The sequence below is a fragment of the Phyllostomus hastatus genome, unplaced genomic scaffold (genome assembly GCF_019186645.2).
Source record: "Phyllostomus hastatus isolate PE091 unplaced genomic scaffold, TTU_PhHast_1.1 phas_contig_40, whole genome shotgun sequence".
In the NCBI taxonomy this organism is placed as follows: Eukaryota; Metazoa; Chordata; class Mammalia; order Chiroptera; family Phyllostomidae; genus Phyllostomus; species Phyllostomus hastatus.
Genome location: NW_025333872.1, coordinates 29,636,048 through 29,659,703, shown reverse-complemented (window position 1 = coordinate 29,659,703; position 23,656 = coordinate 29,636,048). Strand labels below are relative to the sequence as shown.

Sequence of the window (23,656 nt, the reverse complement as noted above, 5' to 3'; positions counted from 1 at the left end):
CAATAGAAGTATGTCTATACAATAGAATACTACTCAGTAATAAAAAGAAACCTCTGCTACATGTGATAAACAATAACCTTTCAGACTGAAAGTTTTTCTGAAAGAGTTTACTGAGCCATATGCTAGCCAGGAAAAGGGCCAGATTCTGGAACATACAGTCTAAACCATCAGCAACAGGCCTAGATGGAGAGGACAAGCATGTCCTCTGTCCTGGCATTGATGGGACTCATATGCAATGAGTTTTGGGAAGAAAAATGTAAGGTTTTTTTAAGTACATTTTATTGATTTTACTATTACAGGTATCCCCTTTTTTTCTTGCCTTTATTCCCATCCACCCAGTACCCCCATTCCTTTCAGCATTCCCCCTCTCCCTTAGTTTCCATCCATGGGTCATACATATGCTCTGGCCTCTCCATTTCCTATACTATTATTAATCTCCCCATCTATTTTATACCTACCAAGTATGCTTCTTATTCCTTGTACCTTTTTCCATATTCTCCACCTTCCCCATCCCTGCTGATAACCATCCATATGATCTCCATTTCTGTGATTCTGTTCCTATTCTAATTGTTTGCTCAGTGTGTTTTTGGTTTTTTTATGTTCAGTTGTTGATAGTTTGAGTTTGTTGTCATTTTACTGTTCATAGTTTTGATATTCTTCTATTTCTTACATAAGTCCCTTTAACATTTCATATAATAAGGGCTTGGTGATTACGAACTTCTATAACTTGACCTGATCTGAGAAGCACTTTATCTGCCCTTCCATTCTAAATGTAGGTCCTTGCTTTTCATGACGCTGAATAATTCTTTCCAGCCCTTTCTTGCCTACAGATTTCTTTTTAGAAATAAGATGATAATTTTATGGGAAAACTACCTCATTTGTAGGTAACTGTCTCCTTTTCTTTGTCTCCTTTTCTCTTTTTCTGCTTTAAGATTCTCTCCTTATCTTTAATCTTTGGCAATTTAATTATGATGTGTCTTGGTGTGTTCTTCTTTGGGTCCAACTTGTTTGGGACTCTCTGAGCTTCCTGGACTTGTATGTCTGTTTCCTTGACCAGATTAGGGAAGTTTTCCTTCATTATTTGTTCCTTCATCTTGCTCTTCCTCTTCTCCTTCTGGCACCCCTATGATTCAGATGTTGGAATGTTTAAAGTTGTCCCAAAGGTTCCTAAGACTCTCCTCACTTTTTTTGAATTCCTTTTTCTTCATTCTGTTCTGGTTAAAGGTTTATTTCTTCTTTCTGTTCCAAATCATTGCTTTGACTCCCAGTTTCCTTCCCTTCATTGTTGGTTTCCTGTATGTTTTTCTTTATTTGACTATGTATAGCCTTCACGTCTTCCTTTATTTTTCGGCTATGCTGAATCATTTCTGTGAGCACCTGATCTGATAAATTGGCTATCTCTTCATCGCTTAGTTCTATTTTTGGAGTTTTGATTTGTTTTTTCATTTGGGCCATATTTCTTTGTCTTGGTGCACTTGTTACATTGTATGGGGCAGAGCCTTAGGTATTGACCAGGGTGGGGCAACCCATGCCAATGCAATATGGTACTGTATGTGGGGAAGGGGTCAGAGAGGGAACAATGATACTTGCTTGGCTCTTTCCCCACTTTCAGTCACTTCCCCTGCTTCCCACAAGTGTATTGTGCCTTTCTGGTGCTACCCTGGTGCTGATTCCCAGGTGGGTGAGTTTGTGTACATTCTAGGATCCCTTGGACCCCTCCCACAGACTCTCCTATGAAACTGACAGTGTCTCCTATCAACACAACCCCCATAGGTTTTTACAGCCAGAGATTTTGAGACTTTATTTCCTGGCACTGGAATCCCAGATTGCGGGGTCTGTCTCGTGCCCCAGTTATTCCTCCTGGTTTATCCACACACGAATGTGGAACCACCTGATCCGCCAGCCACCAGCCTCACCCTCCCCCAACCCAGCTGCCACCTTGCCATGAGTCCTCTCCACCCAGCTGCCCATCTCCACCCCTCCCAGTCTGGATAAATATTTCTTCTTTAACTCTTGGTTGTCAGAATTCCATACAGTTTGATTTTCTAGCTGTTCAGTTGTTTTTTGTTTTTAAATTGGTTGTTATCCTTCTTTTGGTTGTGCAAGGAAGTGAAGCATATCTACCTACATCTCCATCTTGGCTGGAAGTTCAAAAAAATGTAAGTTGTTTTGAAAGAATTTACGTAGGCTATAGATAAAGGCATGGGAGCTATGAAGCAGGGCTAATTTGGGGATAGGTGTATAGTCCATAAGGAAGAAGTATTTACTGCTCTTGTTTATTGATTTGAGAGAGAGAGAAGCATCCATCCACTGTTCCACTTATTTATGCATTCATTGGTTGATTCTTGTATACGTCCTGACCAGGGGTCAAACCCACAATCTTGGCATATGGGGATGATGCTCTAACCAACTGAGTTACCTGGCCAGGGAATGTTTACTGCTTTTTGGATTGGTTGTGGACAACAGTCCAAAAAATTTATGTATAAGCAGGATGAAGTGTTATCTGATGGTGGTGGACTGTCTCTTTTTAGATAAGAGATGAAATAGCCATCTGGAAGTTGATTCATAGTTTCAACATATATTTAGGAATATGAGAAGTCTCTTGTTGGTTTCTTGCCCTCAATTCTATTAACTGATTAGCCTTCCTTGTCTCCTGCAGCCTAGTGTAATTTAATTTAGGACATCTCAGAATTTTCCCTTGTCACACATAACTACCTGGCCAAATCTCAAAAACACTGAGCAAAAGAAGCCACTATGTTAATGTACAATTCTGTCAGCATGAAATTCTAGAATAAGCAAAACTAATCTGAAATAACAGAAAGCACACCAATGGTTGTCCAGAAACAATAGGCAGGAAGGAATTGACAGCAGAGGTGCTAGGGTACTTCTTGGGGTGATAGAAAAATTCTACATCTTGATTGGGATACACAGATATATATATATATATATACATTCATCAAAATTCACTAAACTGTGAGCTTGAAATGAGTATATTTTATTGTATGTAATTATACCTCAATAGAATTGGTGCAAAAAGAAAAAAACTAACTCATAACATTGCTTTTAGAAACAATCCCAACTTGATTCATGGGTTGATTGTATAGGTCGTAGCCCTGTTCCTCCTAACTGACATGACTGCCTTCATTATAACAATTTTTCATCTTATTTTTATTCTTGACATACCCTCTGGAGAGCAGAAGTGAAGTAAAAATAACAGCAACACCTTTTTTGACTATTTAAAATATGATAAAGGTTTTAGAGGAGAGAAATGTACAGTTTTGGCCATTGCATTGATCAACAATGTTTTAAATTAAGCTCTGTGTCTGAGATGCTGTGAGCAGGAGGATGAAAGAGGAGCACCAGGAGAAAGATGAAAAAGGTAGAGACGAGCATGAGACATTTATAAGAGGCGCCAGGTGTCTCCTTTTACTCTCATCTTCATGTTGCCCGCCTGTCCTGGCTTTAGCAATAGTGTCTACTATGTACAATTTAATAGGAGAAACAAGATAACCCTTAGTTATTTTTCCACTTAAAAATTTTTTAATTAAATTTATTGGAGCAACATTAGTTAATAAAATTATATAGGCTTCAAGTACACAATTCTATAATACATCGTTGTGTGTTTACCATCCAAAGTCGAATCTCCTTTTGTCACTATATATTTGACCCCCTTTACCCTTTACTATCTCCCTCCACCCCTCTTCTCTCTGGTAACCATCACACTATTGTCTCTATGTCTATGAAGTTTTCCTTCTTTGTCTTATTTGTTCATATGTTACTTTCAGTTTTATATCCCAATGTGAGTGAAATCATATGGTTTTTGACTTTTTCCATCTGACTTTGCCTAGCATGATACTCTCAAGAAATATCCATGTTGTCATAAGTGGAAGTATTTCATCTTTTCTTATGGCTGAGTAGTATTTCATTACATACGTGTACCAACCTTCTTTATCCAATCATCTATCAAAGGACACTTCAGTCATTTCCTTATCTTGGCCACCATGAATAATGCTGTAATGAACATAAGGGTACATATATCTTTACAAATAAACATTTTTTCTGGTAGATAACCAGAAGAGCTGTTGCTGGGTCATATGGTAACTCTATTCTTAATTTTTTGAGGAATCTCCATACTGTTTTCCATAGTGGCTATGCCAGTTTATATTCCAGCCAGCAATAAATGAAGGTTCCTTTTTCTCCATTGCCTCTCCAACACCTGTGATTACTTGTCTTGTTGATAATAGCCATTCTAACAGGTGTGAGGTGGTGTATCATTTAGTTTTGATTTGCATTTCTCTAATAGCTAGTGAAATTGAGCATCTTTTCTTATAACTATTGGCCAGTTGTATGTCTTCTTGGGAGAAGGGTCTGTTCAGGTGCTCTGTCTATTTTTTAAATTGGATTGTTTGGCCTTTTTTTTGTCATTGAGGTTGTATGAGTTCTTTATATATGTTTGGATATTAACACCATGTCAGAACTGTTGTTTTTCTGAGCAAATATCTTCTCCCATTTAGTTTGTTGGTTTTTTGTTTTGTTGACAGACTCTTTTGTTGTTTAGAAGCTTTTTAGTTTGATTTATTTTTACTTTTACTTCCCTTTCCTTTGAGGTGAAAGTCTTAAAATCCTCTCTAAGACCAAGGTCTATAAGTTTAGTACCTGGTTTTCTTCTATGTAATTTATTGTTTCAGGTCTTATATTTAGGTTATTTGATCCATTTTGTGTTAATTTTTGTATATGGTGACAAATAGCAGCCTAGTTTCGTTCTTTTGCATGCGGCTTTCCAGTTTTCCCAGTGCCATTTATTGATAAGTCTTTCCTGTTTTTCAATGTATGTTTTTGGCTCCTTTGTCAAAAATATTTTTGCCCATATACATGTAGGTTTATTTTTTGGCTGTCAATTCTGTTCCATTGGTCTGCATGTCTAATTTTCTGCTAATACCAAGCTCTTTTGACTATTGTTAATATTGTACTATAATCTGAAGTCAGGGAGTATGATGCCTCTGGCTTTGTTCTTTTATCTCAAGGACTGTTTTGGCTATTCACAGCCTTTTATTTTGTAACTCCATACAAATCATATGATTTTATTTTTCTATTTCTTTGCAAAATGCCATTGGAGTTATGATAAGAATTGCATTAAAACTATTTCTTTGGGTATATGGTCATTTTAACTATATTGATTCTTTCAATCCATGAACACGGAATATCTTTCCAGCTTCTTGTGTGTTTCTCAAATTTTTTCCTTTTATATTGTTTTGTTTGTACGCTGCCACCAGTGTACATAAAATAGTCATTCTTGTCAAATAAGAAATTCATAAAAATTCAGAGAGGTAGATGTTAAGAACTGACAAAAGCAGAAGTTTGTATAGTGTTGCACAGGTTACAGGGTAAGCTTTTTGTACAGGCTTCAAATTTAGTTCTCTTTGAATATTCCCCAGTTCATGAAAAGTGATTTAGAACACCTGCAAAGATTCGTTTCACTACAAAAAGGAACAGACTTTCTGGGGTCTAAAGGGATTGGTACTTGAAAGTATCTCCAGTCATCAAGGGGTCATGTTGAACATGCCACAGACAGAATTTGTTTCAAATCTCAAACCTTCATGGGCTGAGCCTCGCCTCCATCTGGAGCTCTTAAACCACTTCCTTCATAGTGATGGCACTGGAGGAACCAGATGTGGCACACCCGAGAGCTGGGCAGATTTGTCGGTAGTGGGTTGCTTGGTCATGGGTCTGTAGGGCCAGACAGCAGGGCAGTGAAGCGAGGGGCCCAATTTATTTTAATAATGTCTTATAGTTTTTGGTGTATAGGTCCTTCACATCCTTTGTTAAGTTTCTTCCTAGGTATTTTGTTCTTATTGAAAATGCAAAAGGGATCTTTTTATTCATTTCTTTTTCTGAAATTGTATTGTTAGTATATAAGAACACAATGGATTTTTAAAATATTTTTAATTAAATTGTGCCCTTTATATTAACTTTGCATGTTCACAAAAGAATGGGTGTTTTAAAAAACAAAAACCTCCCATCCACGTCAGTACATACAGACACAGGGAAAGTTCCCAAGAGTGAAAATCTACCTCCCTAAGTGCAGGACAGGGTAAGACCCAAGATGAAGCTGGGCACTCCAGTCTGGTAATTAATAGAGTTTATTAAGAGAAACTTACATATGAGGTACGTTTTGGGTGGCAGCAAGACTAAATGGATCCTTGCACTACTTGGCATGTGTCAGATAAGTAAATAGAAAAAGACAGGATAGTCACAAGAACTGGTAAGTGACTAGTCCCAGGAACAAATACTTTACTTGCTTGACTAGGTGAGGACAATGACCTATTCCAAGAGTCAGTGTGTAGCAGGCAGGGGAGGGGTGCTTATTTACACTGACTGCCACCATCACGCAGTCTCTGAGAGGGGGTTGCTGTAAGCAGTCTCCATTGTGGCCCAGGTTCAGCTCAAGGGCATTCGTCACGTCATAGAACAACTCCACAATTCAGAATTAGTTTTTTTTTTAGGTTTGATGGCTGAAGGAGTAAATCTTCAACGGTCCTAAAAATTTCTCTTTCAATATGTTTCTATACTTTTTATCTATCTTTTACTTAGCTTTGTAACAAACTGATATGAAATTAGTTGTACCTTATCTATGTCTAAGCGTATTGTTTTGCATTTCAGAAGAGAAAGTCTGATAAACTGTCAGTCATAAAATTTTACAGCACTTAAAAGACCTTAGAAACCACCTACCATATGGTAGCACATCCTTTTATACATAAACAGCTAAGGGCCGAAGAAGTTAAGTTCCCAAAAAGTTCCCAAGGATTACATGTAGCCCTATTAAGGACTCAGGTCAGAGTTCTGGATTTTGGTCCCACCCTCCTTCCTTGACACAACACTGCCACACTTGTGTCATATTTGAGAAATTCCTACTTGCAAAATGCTTAATCATTTTTACTTGATCCTTCCAAATTTGAAAGTTCCCCACTTGACCACAATTAAGAGGACATGGCTTTAAATTATGCATAATGTTAAGAAGTAATACCTCTTGGGTTGACATGATAGAATTCCTAATAATCCTACTGTGGTTTGCCTCTCAAGCAGTTGCTTTTAGTACTTAGCCCTGTGAGTTTCAGAGATGCACACGGAAATGATATGGGAAGAGTAACCCAATGCTCATAAACAACAGGAAATCTGTAGATTTTTCTACCTAATTTAGGTAGAAGCAAGGGAGAGAATTAGGTAAGGAAAATGAAAGCTTCCCCTCTCACACATAAAAATTCTTTATTCCTCACCAGTTGAAGGTTTACTTTTATATGAATGAGATGTGTCTTATATTTAATTAAGTGGATTTTCAAAATACTGTTGCACCAAAAATGAGCTCATTCATGTTGTAGAAGTAAGCTTTAGGGCTTCTGAGTCATTTCTTTGTGTTTAAGGGCAGAACATGGGTATGGAGCCAGAGTGCCTAATTTAATTTCCAGTCCCAGCCCCACTGACTAGCTTTGTGAGTTTTGCAATTACCCAACTTCTCATACTTTTCTCCTCTATAAATGAGGGAAAATAATACACCTAATTCATAGGGTTCTTGTGAGGATTAAATAAACTAATAGAAAGTGCTTAGAAAAGAGTTTGGCACATAGTGTTAGTTACTATTATTATCGTCGTAATCATCGTCATAAATAAAGACCATTTGGATCTTTGATTCCTCAGAGAAGCTGTAATCCATAAAACGAGGGCCCATTTTTCACTGTCACACTCTTTAGCAACCCGTGATTTTTCTAGCTTATAATAGTGCATGCTGTGCTTTCATTGATTCTGTTTTGGGGTTTGTTTGTTTACCTCTACTATTCTTTTAGGGGTGGCTTATGTCCAAGGTTCAGTTACTCAACATTGAGTTTCACAAATATGCTTTGTGTATGAATATAGTCTTAAATACAAGGTTATGCTATGCTGGTAAAGAGCAACCATATTGAAGGATGAAGGGAAATGGCTTTGGGTCATGTGATAATCAGTGTTAAAGTAAATTAATCCATTTTAATGGAATTTAATGTTTTCATATTTCTTCTACCTAAATAGGAATTAATTTGGGAGCTAGGAATACATAAGAATTTATCAGAAATTAGTTAACCAAGGCAGGGTAAGACCAGATGAGCATGAACCTTTTTAAAGTCAAAACATTTTCTCCATTTAGGTAGGAAGTCTTTTCTAATGCAATTCCCTTGCCAAGTAGAATCACTGGTCTAGTGCCCACTCTCATCCTCTTTGCACAAGTCAGTTCCCCTCACCATGGGTTTTCCAGCTCAGTCAGCCCTTTACTGTTCAGTATTTTCTTGCCCGTCACCTATACCCACACCTCTCCACTGGAAAACCCTTCCACAAGAAGTAAATGCCGACACCTTCAGTTTTTCCTGTCCTGCCTCACCACTTACACCTCCTTGCTTCAACAGAAACCTGCCTTCTGGGAATTCCACTGTCACTTTCCACTGCTTTCTCAAGAAGTAATCATTTTCTCTTGTCTAGTGTTAATTGATGAGATTGGCTCCTCCTTATTCCACATTGATGCTTCTAGACCAGTACCCCTCCACCGTCAACGCCTTTGGGCTACATCGCTTTTCCCCTACACTGTTGTGTCTTCTACCCACTTCCTGGAACTTTGCTTCATTCATTGAACACTGCCATCTGACACCCCTCCATCTTCTACACTCTATTTCTTACCATTATCTTGAGTGACTTTTCATCCAACACCAGTTGTTCCCTCAGTTCTCTGGACTCCTACATGTCTAATGATTTCCTTCCCTCCTGTCCTTACAGAGCTTTCATATTTTATTGTACATTTTCCTAAACCATTAGCCCTTTCCATTTCACAGTCTTGTTGGGTCAGAATCACAGTCCAACACTATTTTCTCACTGGTTCTTTCAAATTCCCTTGCCCTGTGCTTTGTCATCACCTCCATCTCAGTGTCCTGTCTTCTTTCCTAGTGCCTACTTCTGAGCACAGGTGTGCAATTCTTCAAAGTCACACACTAGGGCAGATTATTCCCACCAATTTTGTATGGGTATCTACTCACTTGGCAATCCTGTATGTTTCACTGGGAACTTCATGCCCCTACTCTCCTCAACAACTTCTGACTTCTTTTTTCAATACATAATCTCTCACAAATGAGAAATAACTTAAATTCCTAACAAATGACCTCAATTCTTACTATCCAAAAAAAGGCAATAATAATAATTAATAACAGTTCAGAGTTATTGAAGGTTATTTTGTCCTAAGCACTGTTCTAAGTATTTTACATGTACCAACTCAGTTAATCTTTATAATAACCCTTATATCGGCCAACACACTTGGAGAAGTACCTAGTAAATACTCAATAAGCATTAGCTATTACTTTTTGTTATTAAACTCAATACCTGCTATCCCACTCTCAGTTACTGCAGTACCATAGTCCAGCCACATTAAATCATTTGAAGTTTCCTGCTCTCCCTGTGCTTGCCTTTCTTATTTCCATACTTCTGTACATACTGCTGTCTTTGTTTGCATTCTTATACCTCCTCTAACCTGTCTGGTGACTTTTTTGCTCATTAGTGAAGACTCAGTGCATGTGTACTTTCTCCAAGAGGACTTCCCTGACTCCCATACACACACACACGGGGGCACTTTATCTTATTGATATAACTTTCTCCAGCATCAACAGGAAAGGAACTCACTTTTACTGGATGCTTACTATACTGCTTCTACAGTACTTCATTTACTCCACACAAAACCCAGTGAGGTATATGGTGATTGCCTCATTTTAAAGCTGAGAAAACTTAGAAAGAAAACTTAAGTAACTTCCCCAAAGGTATACAGCAAGTGAAAATCGGAACTGAAGTTCATTTCCAGGTCTGCCTCACTGTAAATTAGCCTGTGTTCTTTCAGCTATACCCACTCCACATTTCCTAAATTTAAACCCTATTTGAGAAGCTGATGTTTGTTTTGATGGGTGCTCTGTTTGTTATGCAAGCATGATATTCCTTTGAACTTGATTTCAATGTGTCAGATGCTTAATGGATGTCATCTCTTTTCCTCATGCAGGCATGCTTTTGTGAACCAATTTCAAACATTATCCAAATTCACAGGCACATTTTGGTTTATTGCTATACTTTTATGAAATAAAATTTTTCTGACTGATTTGTAATCAACAACCATTTTTATAAAGATAGTAACCATCTATTTTTAATATTTCTTAAAACCTCATATTTGTATACTTTGTAGCGTCTGTGTTGGCTTTTTATTTTCTTATTATTGAATGAGCCCCCAAAAGTTAAAGTTGCCTGATCCATAACTTCTATGTCAGATTTTCAGTAATATCACTAAAAATTTGAAATCATTTTACATACCTTTCCTTTGCTTCCCAAGCTTCTAGCCTCACATATTATTCATATGATGAGGTATATCAGATTCCAACTCAAGCAACATGTAGGGAGAAACTAATAACATATAGTAAAATAAGGTAACTGCAAATAAGGATAGAATAGAGTAATAACATTACAAATTTAGGGTAAGAGAATAATTAATAACTTCATTCCTCCCTTTTCCTTACTCCCACATCTAATACATAGGCAAGGGCTACCAGTCTTCCTTTAAATTTATCTCAAATCTGCCCATTTTCCTCCATTGCCTCTGCTTTGGCCTAGTTTAAGCCACCTTCATCTCTTACCTGGAAAACTACAATAGTCCCTTCAGTAATCTCCCTGACTCTGTGTCCCCTGCCCCCATTCAAACTTCCCTTTGTAATCTCCACACAGCAAACAGAGAACCAACTCTTTAAACCATAAATCACGTCTTGTCACTCCTCTGCTGACGTAGATGATGAACTTTGTATGTTGGCAAAGCAGGCTGTATATAAATCTAGATTTTTCTTTCTTCAAATTACTCAAAGTAGCACATTCTAATAACCCAAATTTGTCAAAATTATGAGTACTCATCAGACTCCTTCTATTATTGTCCGAGACAAAAATGATGATTTATAAATGTGCTCTTGCCCCAGCTGAGTGGCTAAGTCAGTTGGAGCATCCTCCTGTACACCGAAAGGTTGCAGGTTCAATTCCCTGCTCAGGGAACATACCTAGGTTGCAGATTCCATCCCCAGTCGGAGCACTTACAGGAGGCAAACAATCGTTGTTTCTCTCTCCCCCTTCCTCTCTCTCTGTAAAGTCAATAAACAAATAAAAAATAAAATCAATAAACATATCCTTGGATGAGGATTGAAAAATAAATATGTTCTCCTATTAAACATGCCTTGCAGTATTCAAACTCTCCTTAACTGGACCACTGCCCACTTGGTTGAAGCAGAGAACAAATGTATCTAGATTCTGGTAACAGAGACAGTATGAATAGAGCCTTAGAAATGCATCTCTCCTGGGTCTGGACCTAACTGGCAGCAGTGCCATAATTCTGCTAGCTCCACTCCTAAAAAAGAAGTCAAGATGCCAAATGAAAAGTTTTCTGTTAAAAGATGTATATCTTGTGCAGAGGAAAAATGATAGCAGTTGTTTAAGTGTGTGAGAGCTTATGGAAAAATTAGAATTGTAGTATATTAACGTATACCTAAACATAGTTGTGCCCTATTCATTAATGTTTCTGTATGAATCGGTCAGTCTGAATCAGTACCAAAACCTTAGTACTCTGAAACATATATTCTTGTTTGATGTTAGGTCAGTAAAAACAACAGGATTCCTGAATAGGTGAAAACATATATATATACTTATCATTACCAAATGAAATAGATATTCATATCTTTAGACAGATAGTTATCAAACACTCTGTGTTCACCAAACTTAAAGGTGTAAGACTTGGATTAGCCAGTTCTTTTTGTCACTAAGGAGTCAATCACCCTTCCTGAATTCCCATTTCCTCACCCCATTATGCAACTCAATTAAGGAAGAAAAAAAGAGAAAATAGTGCATAAGCCTACCATTGGAGTTAAAAATAGGTCAGACTCCTCTCACATGATCCTTCTTTCACTGGCTCCTTTTTTTTTTTAATCATTGTGGTACATGCACTTATTTCCCTTTTTGCTATGGGCCTTTTAAGCGTGATCAACTGAGCAACTGTTACAGATGCTACAACTGTCATAGATTCTGAAAATTTGCTTCTGGATTCTTAAATACATTTAGTTTAGGAGAGCCTTAAGTATTAATTATGACTTTTGATTCAATTGCAGCTTCTAAGGATATGTTTCAAGGTAAGAAATTTATCAAGAGGGTTTCACACCCAGCATGAAATTAGCAGTAAATTTTTTGTGCTGTGCTACATTTACAATGTGGTGGCTACTAGTCTGTAGTCAGGAGCATACATGCTATGCTGTAATGAGTACTCAAGGGCTTATTGGCTATGTTTTAGATATTTTTTTTAGAAATAGTGATGCCATTAAACCCCCTTACTTATTTTTCTTATATTTTTGCCAGTCAACAGGAAGTAGGGGTTCAATATTGACTCTGGACTAGAAATTTTTCTGAGAAAAGTTGACAAAGCTATTGCCTCTATGCTTTAAGAAACTCTTACAGTGCAAGCTCTCATGTGTTGAATGTTTATCAAAACCACAGGTACCAGGAACAAATTATTTTTGACAAGTGTGTTTAGATATGCTTAATCTGATAATCATCTCAGAAAAATATTCATGATTTAATAATTTATGTACATTCCAAAATTAACATTTTGAGTAATTTAGACAATATCTTCTAAGTTTTTCTTTTAATGAAAGTTTTTCCCCGAACTTTATTTCAGCTCCAGTATGCTGCTCTGTTCGTTACAACTTAGCAGTTTTGTCCTTTTTTGGTTTCTTCGTTCTCTATGCATTACGTGTGAATCTGAGTGTCGCCTTAGTGGATATGGTAGATTCAAATACAACTTCGGCAGATAATAAAACTTCTAAGGAGTGTGCAGAGCATTCTGCTTCCAATCAGGTTCTTCATAATCAAACGGTAAGTACTGTTTTTTAAGCAAACAATTTTAATTCTAAAATATAGCCAGGTAAACATACTGAAAGATCTTTCTTCATCCAATTAAAAAAAAAACACTTCTTCATGTAAATTCTGAATCACTTTATCTGTGTCTTTCCAGAAACTGGTTGGACAGTAAACTTATAACCTAGCTATTGCTCCTGTGCTGTCCGAAAAGTTGTTTGTCCATTTCCTCTATAAACATCATCCTTGAAGAAAATTTGGAAAAACCTGTTTGACCTTCCAGTGAAGGGGTTCAGAGCAGGCCTCCCCAAGATGTGCCACTTTGGCATGTGAATTATTTTGAGCTGAAGGTAGTTGTGACCCTGTGAACTCATGAGGAATTTCTACTTCTCCCTTAAAAAACTTAAATTAGGGGCCTTGTTCATAATAAGAGTTATCACCAGAAGTAACTTTTTATGACCTGTCTGTAGGGGAGAGCAAACTTCTAATTATTGAACATCTGTTCTATCCTTCTTCAGTGATTTCCTCTCCTGTGAAGCTCAAAGGTGCCTCCCCTCATCTTTAGCTCAGAATGCCCTATGTATTCATTGAATGATTGTTGGAAAGAGCTAATGAAAAATTAAAGAGATAAAAGGTACCTAGAATCTTTAAACTCAGAGAAGAGGCTCAAAAGTTTTTGTAAATGATTTACCTCATGAGCCCAGTTAGAGAGGGAAATAAAATTTCATGTTGTTCCTTCCTTCCCAAATCCAGACCAATTAGTTATTGATCCTTTTTTCCCCTAGGAATAGCTATTGCCTATGTCCTAAGGGATTGGGGTGGCTTTCTTCCTGCCTGGGACATGCAAGCTGTCAGTTCTTTCTTTTAACTATCAAAGGGAATGACTCCAGGAGGCAATGACTTTTGCATCCTCTTCAGTCTGTGGGGAAGGAAGAAACTTTACCCTGCTGGTTCTTTAGGCTGACCTAATAACCAAATAGGCATGACACAGATTAACAAGAGAAAATAACAAAATTTAAAACATACATACACATGGGATTCCCACATGTATGAGAGAGTGAGAAACCTTACACACGTGATAGCTTCAGGGACAGAAAATTAAAATGAGGCATATATGGCATTCTGAGCTAAGTATGAGGTGAGGTGCCCTGGGGGTTTCAAAACATCATTGTAGGACTGTAAGAAGAGCAGATCTTTAGAAATTAGAAATTTGCTCTGCTCTATAGATAGGTCATAAAACATTATTTCTTGTGGTAACTCATTATGAGCAAGTCCCCTAGTTCTTTCAGGGAGAGGTAAAATTTCTCATGAGCCTACAGGGTCTTAATTGTCTTCAGCTCAAAATAATTCACATTCCAAGGCACATTTTGGGGGGCCTGTCTGAACACCTGTAACTCCATGGTATTGTTTATTACTGCCAGAAATATTTACTGTTTCTTCCAGCTGAAACCCAACAAAAAACTTGAAACTTTTTAATCAGAAATTTGACAAAATTGGAAGCTAGAGATTCAAAACCTGACAGGAATTTTTAAAACAAAAAGCCTCCTCTCCTAAACTAAAATAAAAATATATTCTTAGAGGGAAAGAAGCAAATTAGGAAGACATAGTTGTCACTTAAGGAAAGAAGCAAATTAGGAAGACATAGTTGTCACTTAAGTTGTTCCTTAAGTTCCTTGAGGAATTGAGAATAACCGTCCTGATTTACAGTAAACATGGTGGCATGATTAAACATGGTTGCCTTCTCAGACAGACAACCACATCAAAATTATAACTAAACCATAGAACAACCATCATTCAGAACCATCAGAAATCAAGCTGAATGGAAGTCCTAAAACTGTGGAATTAAAGAAGAAACCAACTACAGAATTAAGGAAGAAACCGCACTAAGACTGATAGGAGTGGCAGAGATGTGGAACAGGCTGGTCCACACCCGTATGTGACAGATCAAAAAGCAGGAGGGATATCTCAGGAGCGAGGGGTCCCAGCCCCACACTAGACTTCCCAGCCCAGGGTTCCAGTGCCAGGAAGAGAAGTCTCCATAACTTCTGGCTGTGAAAACCAGTAGGGATTGAGGTTGTGGGAGACATAAACTGCTAGAATCTCAGGCAGTTCTCTTAAAGGGCCCATGCACAAATTTACTTGGACTCACTCCCTCTGAAATCCAGCACGGGAGCAGTAGATTGAAAGACATCAGAGACATATGGGGAAAAACTGAATTGTCCAGCATCACTCATAAGGGCTAGAGCTGGCAGCAGGGGTGGGGGAGAAGGGACAGCTTTCTCCCAGACAAAAGTGCTAGCAGAGGCCATTGTCCCTCCCCACACAGTCACAGAGCTGGCAGGCGGGGACCATATTTGAGACTCCATCAACCTGGCACATACTGTTTGCCCCAACCTGGTGATTCCCCAAAAAGTTGTCCCTGCCTCAGCCAACTTTTGGGCCCACACAAGCTGTTTCCAGTGGCTTCTCTATATGAATGTCTTATCTTAGCCCATGCTTCAGAGTTTTCTAAATTTTTTCAACCAAGCAGCACCTAGCTTTAGCAGGCCCCATACCTCTCACTAAGTGGCTCCAAACCCAGCAGTAGCAGCAGCTAGCCATGGTTCACAGCTGGGCCTCTCCTGGGTACCTCCAAGCTCAGCACAAGTAGGAACCATCTGCAAATTGCTTTGTAGCTAATGCTGTGTGACTCTGGACAGAACACAATTATTGGCTGACCTTGGATGTGCCAACAGCAATCAAGGCTCAACTATAACAGAAGGCTGTACACAGTTCACACAGTAGGCATACCTTGAGTACCCAGCTTGGGTAATAGCAGAGGCTGTGCCACTGGACCCTACAGAATATCTACTACAATAGGCCACTCTATCAAGCCTGGGAGATGCAGCAGCTCTACCTAATACATAGAAACAAACACAGGGAGGCTGCCAAAATGAGGAGAAAAAGAAACATGGCCCAAATGAAAAACCAGATTAAAACTCCAGAAAAAGAACTAAACAAAATGGAGACAAGGAATCTACTAGATGAAGAGTCCAACACACTGATTTTAAGGATGCTCAAGGAACTTAGTAAGGACCTCAACAGTATAAAAAAGATCCAGGCAGAAACAAAGGATACACTAATTGAAATAAAGAACAATTTTTAGGGACTCAACAGTGCAGTGAATGAGGCCAAGAATCAGAATATAAGAAGGCAATTTGGAATATGAGGCAAAAACAACTAATCAGAACAGCAAGAAAGAAAAACAATAAAAAAAATGAGGATAGTATGAACAGTGTTTGGGGCAACTTCAAGCATACCAACATTAATGTCATGGGGGTGCTGGGAGGAGAAGAGAGAGCAAGAAGTTGGAAACCTATTTGAAAAAATGACAGAAAACTTCCCTAAATTTGGTGTTATATACAAGTCCAAGAAGCACAGAGAGTCTCAAACAAGATGAACCCAAAAAGGCCTACACCAAGACACATCATAAGACTTGTCAGCTGATTTCTTAAAAGAAACTTTGCAGACTAGAATGGATTGGCAAGAAATACTCAAAGTGATGAAAAACAAGGACCTAAAACCAAGATTACTCTACCCAGCAAAGCCATCATTTAGAATTGAAGGGCAGATAAAGAGCTTCCCAGACAAGAAAAAGCTAAAGGAGTTCATCATCACCAAACTAGTATCATATGAGATGCTTAAGGATCTTCCTTAAGAAGATGATCAAAAAATGAACAATAAAATGGCAATAAATACATATCTATCAACAATTCTAAAAAAGAGAATAAGCAGAACAGAAACAGAATCATAAATACAAAGAACATTTTGATGGTTGCTAGATGGGAGGGAGTTGGGGGGGGATGGGTGAAAAAGGTTGGAGGGATTAAAAGTACAAATTGGTTGTTACAAAATAGTCATGGGGATGCAAAGTACAGCATAGGGAAAAGAGTAGCTGAAGAACATATATGCATGACCCATGGACGTGGATAACAGTGTGGGGATTGCCTGAAGGAGTTGGGGGGTTGATAGAGGGGGTGAAAAAAATCAGACAACTATAATAGCATAAACAATAAAATATAATTTTAAAAAGTGAATAACTGTCCCTATCTTCTTACAAATCTGCGAAACCAGAAAGGCAACTGTAGAAGCAGTTCAAAGCCCTGTGACTTGAGACCAATGAGAAGTGAAACTGCCCTTTTCCCAAAGCCATGAGAGCTAAAGTTGGACAACTGGATGTAAATAAACTTCAGAGAAATTACCACAACAACTTATATATGGTTGTGCCTATTACAGAAAGATCACCAGACACATTCAAACCTCAAACCAGGAGAAATCTATCAAATTGTCACTGACTGTCACTAATCTTCACTCCATCTGAAAATGATTCAAGCCAGACATCTAGAAATCTTCTTGACTGTCTGCCTTCAAAACTCAGAAACTGGGATTAATAGTCTGCTAAATCATTAACTATTGTTTTTCTTCTGTTTCCATAAGGATATCTCTTAAATACCTGATTGTTTGCACCATAGGCCTAACTTCGGAACCCACCTGTACCACTGGCTTCTGAAATTAGATACAACTGTTTAATTAAACTGAAAGACTAAGAGACTAGTTTAATGAGATATGGAACAATCTATCAACCTAGCTTCTATAATGCATAACTTCTCAGGAAGTTTCAAAGGCGGGACTGAAGGGATTCAGAACAGGCCATCCCAAGATGTGCCATTTTTGTGTGTAAATTATTTTGAGTTGCACTCTTGTGAGAAACTTTTACCTCTCCCTTAAAGAATTTAAATTAGGGGCCTTTGCCTATAATGAGTTATTACCAGAAATAACCAGGGCAGACATCTAATTACTGAACATCTGCTCTTCTAATTGTTCTGCAGTGACTTTCCTCCCCCTAGGTGCCTTACCTTTTCTTCAGTTCAGAAAGTCATATATACTTCATTTTCCCTGTATGTTTCTGAACCTCTCAGGTATGTGGGGTCTCTGACTCTCTCATGTATGTAGGTTCCCACACCTACATAATTAAATTTGGTTATTTTCTCTTGATAATCTTTCCATGTACATCTAATTATTAGACTGGCCAAAGAACCTAGAGGGTAGGAGAAAATTTCTTCCCTCACATCAGAAAGTTTGATTGTTTAAGATATTGCTCAATAGCTTTTGTAATACTATTACTTAACAGCTGTTTTACTTATAAGGGCTACTATTTCAAGAGAGTTTAGATAATCTCAACTACAGACTGAAAAATAAGATCAGAGCAATTTCTTAGGACATTCTTTTCCAAAATTTATACAAGCCTAAAGCTAAGTTACATAAGTCATTTTGCCTGTCTCATGTTATAGTAGAATTGATAAGTGTGTGTTCATCATTTGTTGAGAATTGAGTTTTAAACACTTTAAATACAATCATGTGCCACTTAACGACAAGGGTTCATTCTGAGAAATGTATCATTAGGCCATTGTGTGAACATCACAGAGTGCACTTACACAAATCTAGATAGTATAGCCTAATACACACCTAAGCTATAATGGCTATTGCAGTGTAGGGGAGGAAAAGTAATTTTCCCTCCACTTTTATGGGTTCTTGGCTAGACATATCTGTAATAAAATCTAGATTAACAGGAGAAAAACGAAAGTTTAATAGCATGTATGCTTCCTTTATACGTGGGAGAGACCCAGGAAAACTGAGTTACTTGACAAAATGACTGGAGCCACCACCTTAAATACCACCTTCAGATGAAGACAAAAGAAAATGCTGGGGACCTGGGAAGTCAGTTATTTTCCATGTACCTACTTCTAGAAACTGCATGCCTAATCATGGTGGCTCAACTACCTTGTAGAATGTTTGCTTGTTTGTCAGAATAAAAGGAAAAGCTCAGTAAACAAGAGTAAGTTTGTTGTGGAGATTTAAGTCATTTTCTTCTTTATCGATTAGAGCTTTTAGAGACGAGGTCATCCCCCACCTTCCAGGTACAGAGAGGGAACATCCTTTCAAATAGCAGATCTTACAGATCTAAGTGTCTTTTAAAAGGCTGACTTCTACTTGGTTTTCAGAGCTTCTCCCATATCTGCTGTTTAAAATACAATTGACCATCCTAAAATAATCCTTATGCTAAATAGAAATATTTTGGGGTGGCAAATTCTCCCTGCAGCTCCTAGGCTATAACCTGTACAGCATGTTACCATGTTAAATACTGTAGGCAATTGTAACACGATGTTAAGTGTTTGTGTAATGTGTTGCACTACAGTGTCACTAGGTGGTAGAAATTTTTCAGCTCCATTATAATCGTAGGATACGACTATCCTGTATGTGTTCCATTATTGACTGAAATGTCATTATGTGGCACATGACTGTATTTTATTTTGCTTATCACACAGGGAGACAGTACAGGGAGAAAAGCCTGGTGTCTTTTTTTATGCTTATATTTTCATCCATTTTCAGTGTTCACAAAGGAGTCAGATCACACTTGGGTGAGTCTCCTCTGCCATTATAAACAAGAGCATTCAAGCAGGGAAGAGGTTTTTCAGCCCAAAAAAGCACATGTACAAAATAATGATATCAAAAATCTTTATATTTGACTTAAATAATGTTGCTAAATACATATTTGGGTACATACCACCCACTTTTCACCACTCCAACCTATGATGTATAACTGTATAACTAAAGCTCTAGAATTGTACAAATAAGCTACAGATTAGTACCATAAATAAGAACAATTAGGATTTGCTTTGTATCTTTCCCTTTAGCAAGTGCTTTTGTTGCTCTAGCTACTTATCCTCATCAGCCTCACTAAAAAGAAATCCTCAAATGATTCTTGACATGTAGGCTCCATCATACAGCTACGTGTATTAAAGATGTCAGTTATTCAGATCAGTTACCAAATGTTCATTATTACCTTACTATGTGCTCCTGCTAGTTAAAAGACATTTTCTAGTCACATGAAGTTTGTGGCTTGGTTTAAATTCTTGTTCATTCAAATGCTTGGTCTGAAATGTGGAGATATTAATGATCTATATTTATCTAATAGTCAACATTAAGTGAACACTTAGTATGTATCTGGCCTTATTTTACATGCCTTTTTCATTTAATTTTCCCAGAACATAAGTCCAGTAAGTAACAGAGCTAGCCTGGAACCCAGGCCTGGCCTCAAAGCATGACTGAGCCATTACAGTATCCTCCTACTTAGTAGCTTTCTGAATTAAGCCTGTGCCTCTTTTTTGAGCCTTCTTGGTCATGGTCATTACAAAGTCTCTGCAACTTATCCTGCAGTCTAGTTTCATAAAATAGCAAGCCTTTGTGTAGTTTTTGATTTACAGTTACTTTCCACTCACTTCTAGAGACTGCATGTCTGTATCATGGTGACTCAACCAACCTTGTAGAAAGTTGTATGTGCTTCCGTCTAAAACAGTGGTTCAGAATTATTGTACATTTTTATATACTTACATGCCAGTAAGATAAGGGAGCTGTTTAATCAAGGTCTTAAAGGGTTGGATTTTTTTTTTCCTTCTACTCTTTGTAGGGTAAAAGGTACCAATGGGATGCAGAAACTCAAGGATGGATTCTCGGTTCTTTTTTTTATGGCTACATCATCACACAGATTCCTGGAGGATATGTTGCCAGCAAAGTAGGGGGGAAACTACTGCTAGGATTTGGGATCCTTGGCACTGCTGTCTTCACCCTGTTTACTCCCATTGCTGCAGATTTTGGAGTTGGAGCTCTCATTGTGCTCAGAGCACTAGAAGGACTAGGAGAGGTAATTTTTTTGTCTTCTGTTTTTCTTCTTACCCTATATCGCTTTCTTATCTTCTGAAAGATATCATTCTTTGGTATGAACATAAACCAAAAATTGATACTGGAAGATAATAGGGATTTATTTTTTAACTTGAGTAGATTTCTTTTGTGGTCAATAAAGTCTGGAGTGGGAGCACCCTGAAATTGACAGCTTTACTCAAAAAGTAGAGAAAACATTTTCCAGGAGACATTTTACAGCTCTCCCTACTCTCTTATTACAGGAGACAAGAAAACAAAACACTATTAAAAAAGTTAAGACAGATCTCCTGAACTTTTGCCACAGTTTATCTCTGCTGTGTCATTGCACAAAATCTAAAACGCATGTTATACAGTAGATTATTGAATTGTCTTTTCTTTTAAATTTCTTGCTATTGAAATAACTTCCTCTTTATCATTTGTTCTTTTTTTCTGATCCCCTAATTTAGAGACAGATTATCATTTTATATAACTTTCTTTGGTTTTGTGATTCTTCTGGTCTTTTTGTTCCTTTTAGAATTGTTACTATTAATTTTATGTCTTCTTTTTCTCCCCCCCAACACTTTTATCATTTTTAAAATTTTTAATTCCTTATCTTTTTTCCTTTCCACTTCTCCTTTGCATTTCATCATATGTACCTTCATCTTTAAATAATGATCTCCTTTTGTTTCTAACTTCGAACTTCTACCTGTGAAACCAAGGCATAGATGTAGTTTGCTCTCTCTCAACACTTTTTTTAAACCAAGAAAAATAGTGGCCTCTGGGTTTGGTGTAGAGCATGAAGGTTATTTTAGGTAGTAATAGTAATGTATTATGCTATGTGGGAAAGCCACTAACTGGAGTCATAAAAGCAGAATTTGAATAACAGCTTCACTGTGAAAGTATTCAGTAAGTCCTAATCTCTAGGCCTCAGTTCCATCATTTTTTAAAATTCAGACTAAGATACCTGCCCCATATTTAGTCACAGCTCAAGTTGGATAATGATTGCTAGAATACTTTGGATATTTCCAAGTACTATTTAAATTTAAGCTTTGATCAGTCATCTGAAGATTCTTATTTTGTCCTTATCAAATAGAGGTGTACTAAATAAATCCTTCCTGACAATAAAAACTGCCCCCATATTACCAGGTTTCTCTTCTCCTTACTGACTTAGTAATACTTAATTGTGGTATATTTCCTGTGTTCCAGATATTGAATCTCTTTGCTGCATATACTTCCATATTTTATCATACTGTCTATTTATGCTACTGATTTAGCATTATAGTATATTGATTGTATTACTTTTACTATCTCAAGTAACTGCTTTATTTCTGAATAGAATTTAAGTTGTGTTCTTAGGTTTGTTCGTCTTTCTTTATTCCTTCAATATATATCACATGTACATTTCCTCATCCATAAACTTAGGTCAGCATCTTTCATCCCTAGCATCTGATCCACCATAAACATACCTACATTGTCCCTAGGTTTTATAATAAAAATTTTAACAATCTCTGTGGACATTTCCAAACATCTAAATATTTATTCTATAATGACTCCTGTTGCTCAATGATACAGATTCTTACCAATTTGGAATGCTACCTAAATCATTTTTGTTTCTATTGGTCTTTCTTTCTTTCTTTCTTTCTTTCTTTCTTCTTTCTTTCGGAAAGAATCAGCAGGAACCACAAAGTATTAAAGCATGTATTCTCTCCATTAATAATAGCACTAGCTGCAATTTATTTTTACAACAATCATGCAAGATAAGGAGTATTATCCCTGTTTTACAAAGATACTGAAGTTCAAGAAGAATAACTGAGGCTACACAGTTAGAGAGTGACGAAGAAGGGCCGTGAACCCACACTGCTTTGAATCTACCAAAACCTATTCACTCCCATTGTCCTGTAGCATTTCCTCCTCTCCCAAGTCTCTGTGAGCCTCCGGCCTCCACTGCTCCATTACCTTTCCATATCATAATTGGCATTTACTAGACTAGTTATCCCAGAAAGGAAAAAAAAGACTATAAACACTATGATTGAATTCATTTTTTTTTCAGACCATTTTTCCTGTCAATTAAGATCAATTTGAATTTCTTACAGTATCCCACAGTATTAGCTCAATATTTTTCAAAGTTATATACTGGTAACATTCCCATTTTGTTCAGCTCACTAATAACGTGAATGAGTAAAATTAACCTTTAGAAGAATACTTTGTGTCATCATTCAGTACATTCTTTTAGATCTATTGTAACCCTTACCTTAGTCTTCACACCAGCTGGCAGAATCCACAAATCTTTGTTCAGATTTTGAAAGTACTTCATTATAAAGTATTTTCACTTAACGTTGTGAAGACATCTCACTTCATGGAACCTGATTTTAGTTTGATCTTTATCCAGAAATTTCTCTTGCAATAAAATTCAACACAACTTAAAACATTAACAAAACTACCTTATATTTCATCAGAAATATACTTTTTCCCTCCTCAGGGTGTTACATTTCCGGCCATGCATGCCATGTGGTCTTCTTGGTCTCCCCCTCTTGAAAGAAGCAAGCTTCTTAGTATTTCATATGCAGGTGAGATAACTATTCTTATAAAAGTTTCTGCTATCACTTGTTATGTACATATCAACCTTGGAGAAAAAGTGTCTGCACTCTAGAATCATACACTGTGAGATGCCCTCTTTGGGGAAAAATTAAGTTTTGGGGTATAACTTTATTATTAACTTTTTTGTTTGGCTCAACTGTATATAGCAATGTGACTTTATTAACTAATGCCATTTTCTTCATCTTCCATCATTTAAAAAATGTTGACTTTTCATGTTCTGGTATACAGAATGCTATGTTTTATTAAAAAATACAATGGCTGGAAAATTAAACACTTATCCTTTTAAACTGTGATTTCTAATTTTATCGTCTAATTCACACATCATGACTCTCACCCCTTCTGTTCATATATCTTTTTTCTATGCATTTATTTGCCATCATTTTGATCTATAAGT

The 23,656-nt window shown here is 37.2% G+C and overlaps 1 protein-coding gene and 1 pseudogene across 4 annotated transcripts in view; one reads left to right on the top strand and one right to left on the bottom strand.

The window, feature by feature from the left end:
• The window catches only part of SLC17A5 (solute carrier family 17 member 5), a 64,844-nt gene that overhangs the window by 2,056 nt on the left and 39,132 nt on the right, over nt 1-23,656 (top strand). For 2 of the 4 annotated variants that reach the window (XM_045843836.1, XM_045843838.1), the window contains 3 exons: nt 12,749-12,945; nt 20,435-20,668; nt 23,144-23,231. In XM_045843836.1, coding sequence (XP_045699792.1) covers nt 12,749-12,945; nt 20,435-20,668; nt 23,144-23,231 — 519 coding nt within the window. The remainder of the gene's footprint in view (nt 1-12,748; nt 12,946-20,434; nt 20,669-23,143; nt 23,232-23,656) is intronic. The other 2 variants (XM_045843837.1, XM_045843840.1) reach the window with 2 other exon arrangements.
• LOC123821412 lies at nt 5,478-7,723 on the bottom strand (annotated as a pseudogene).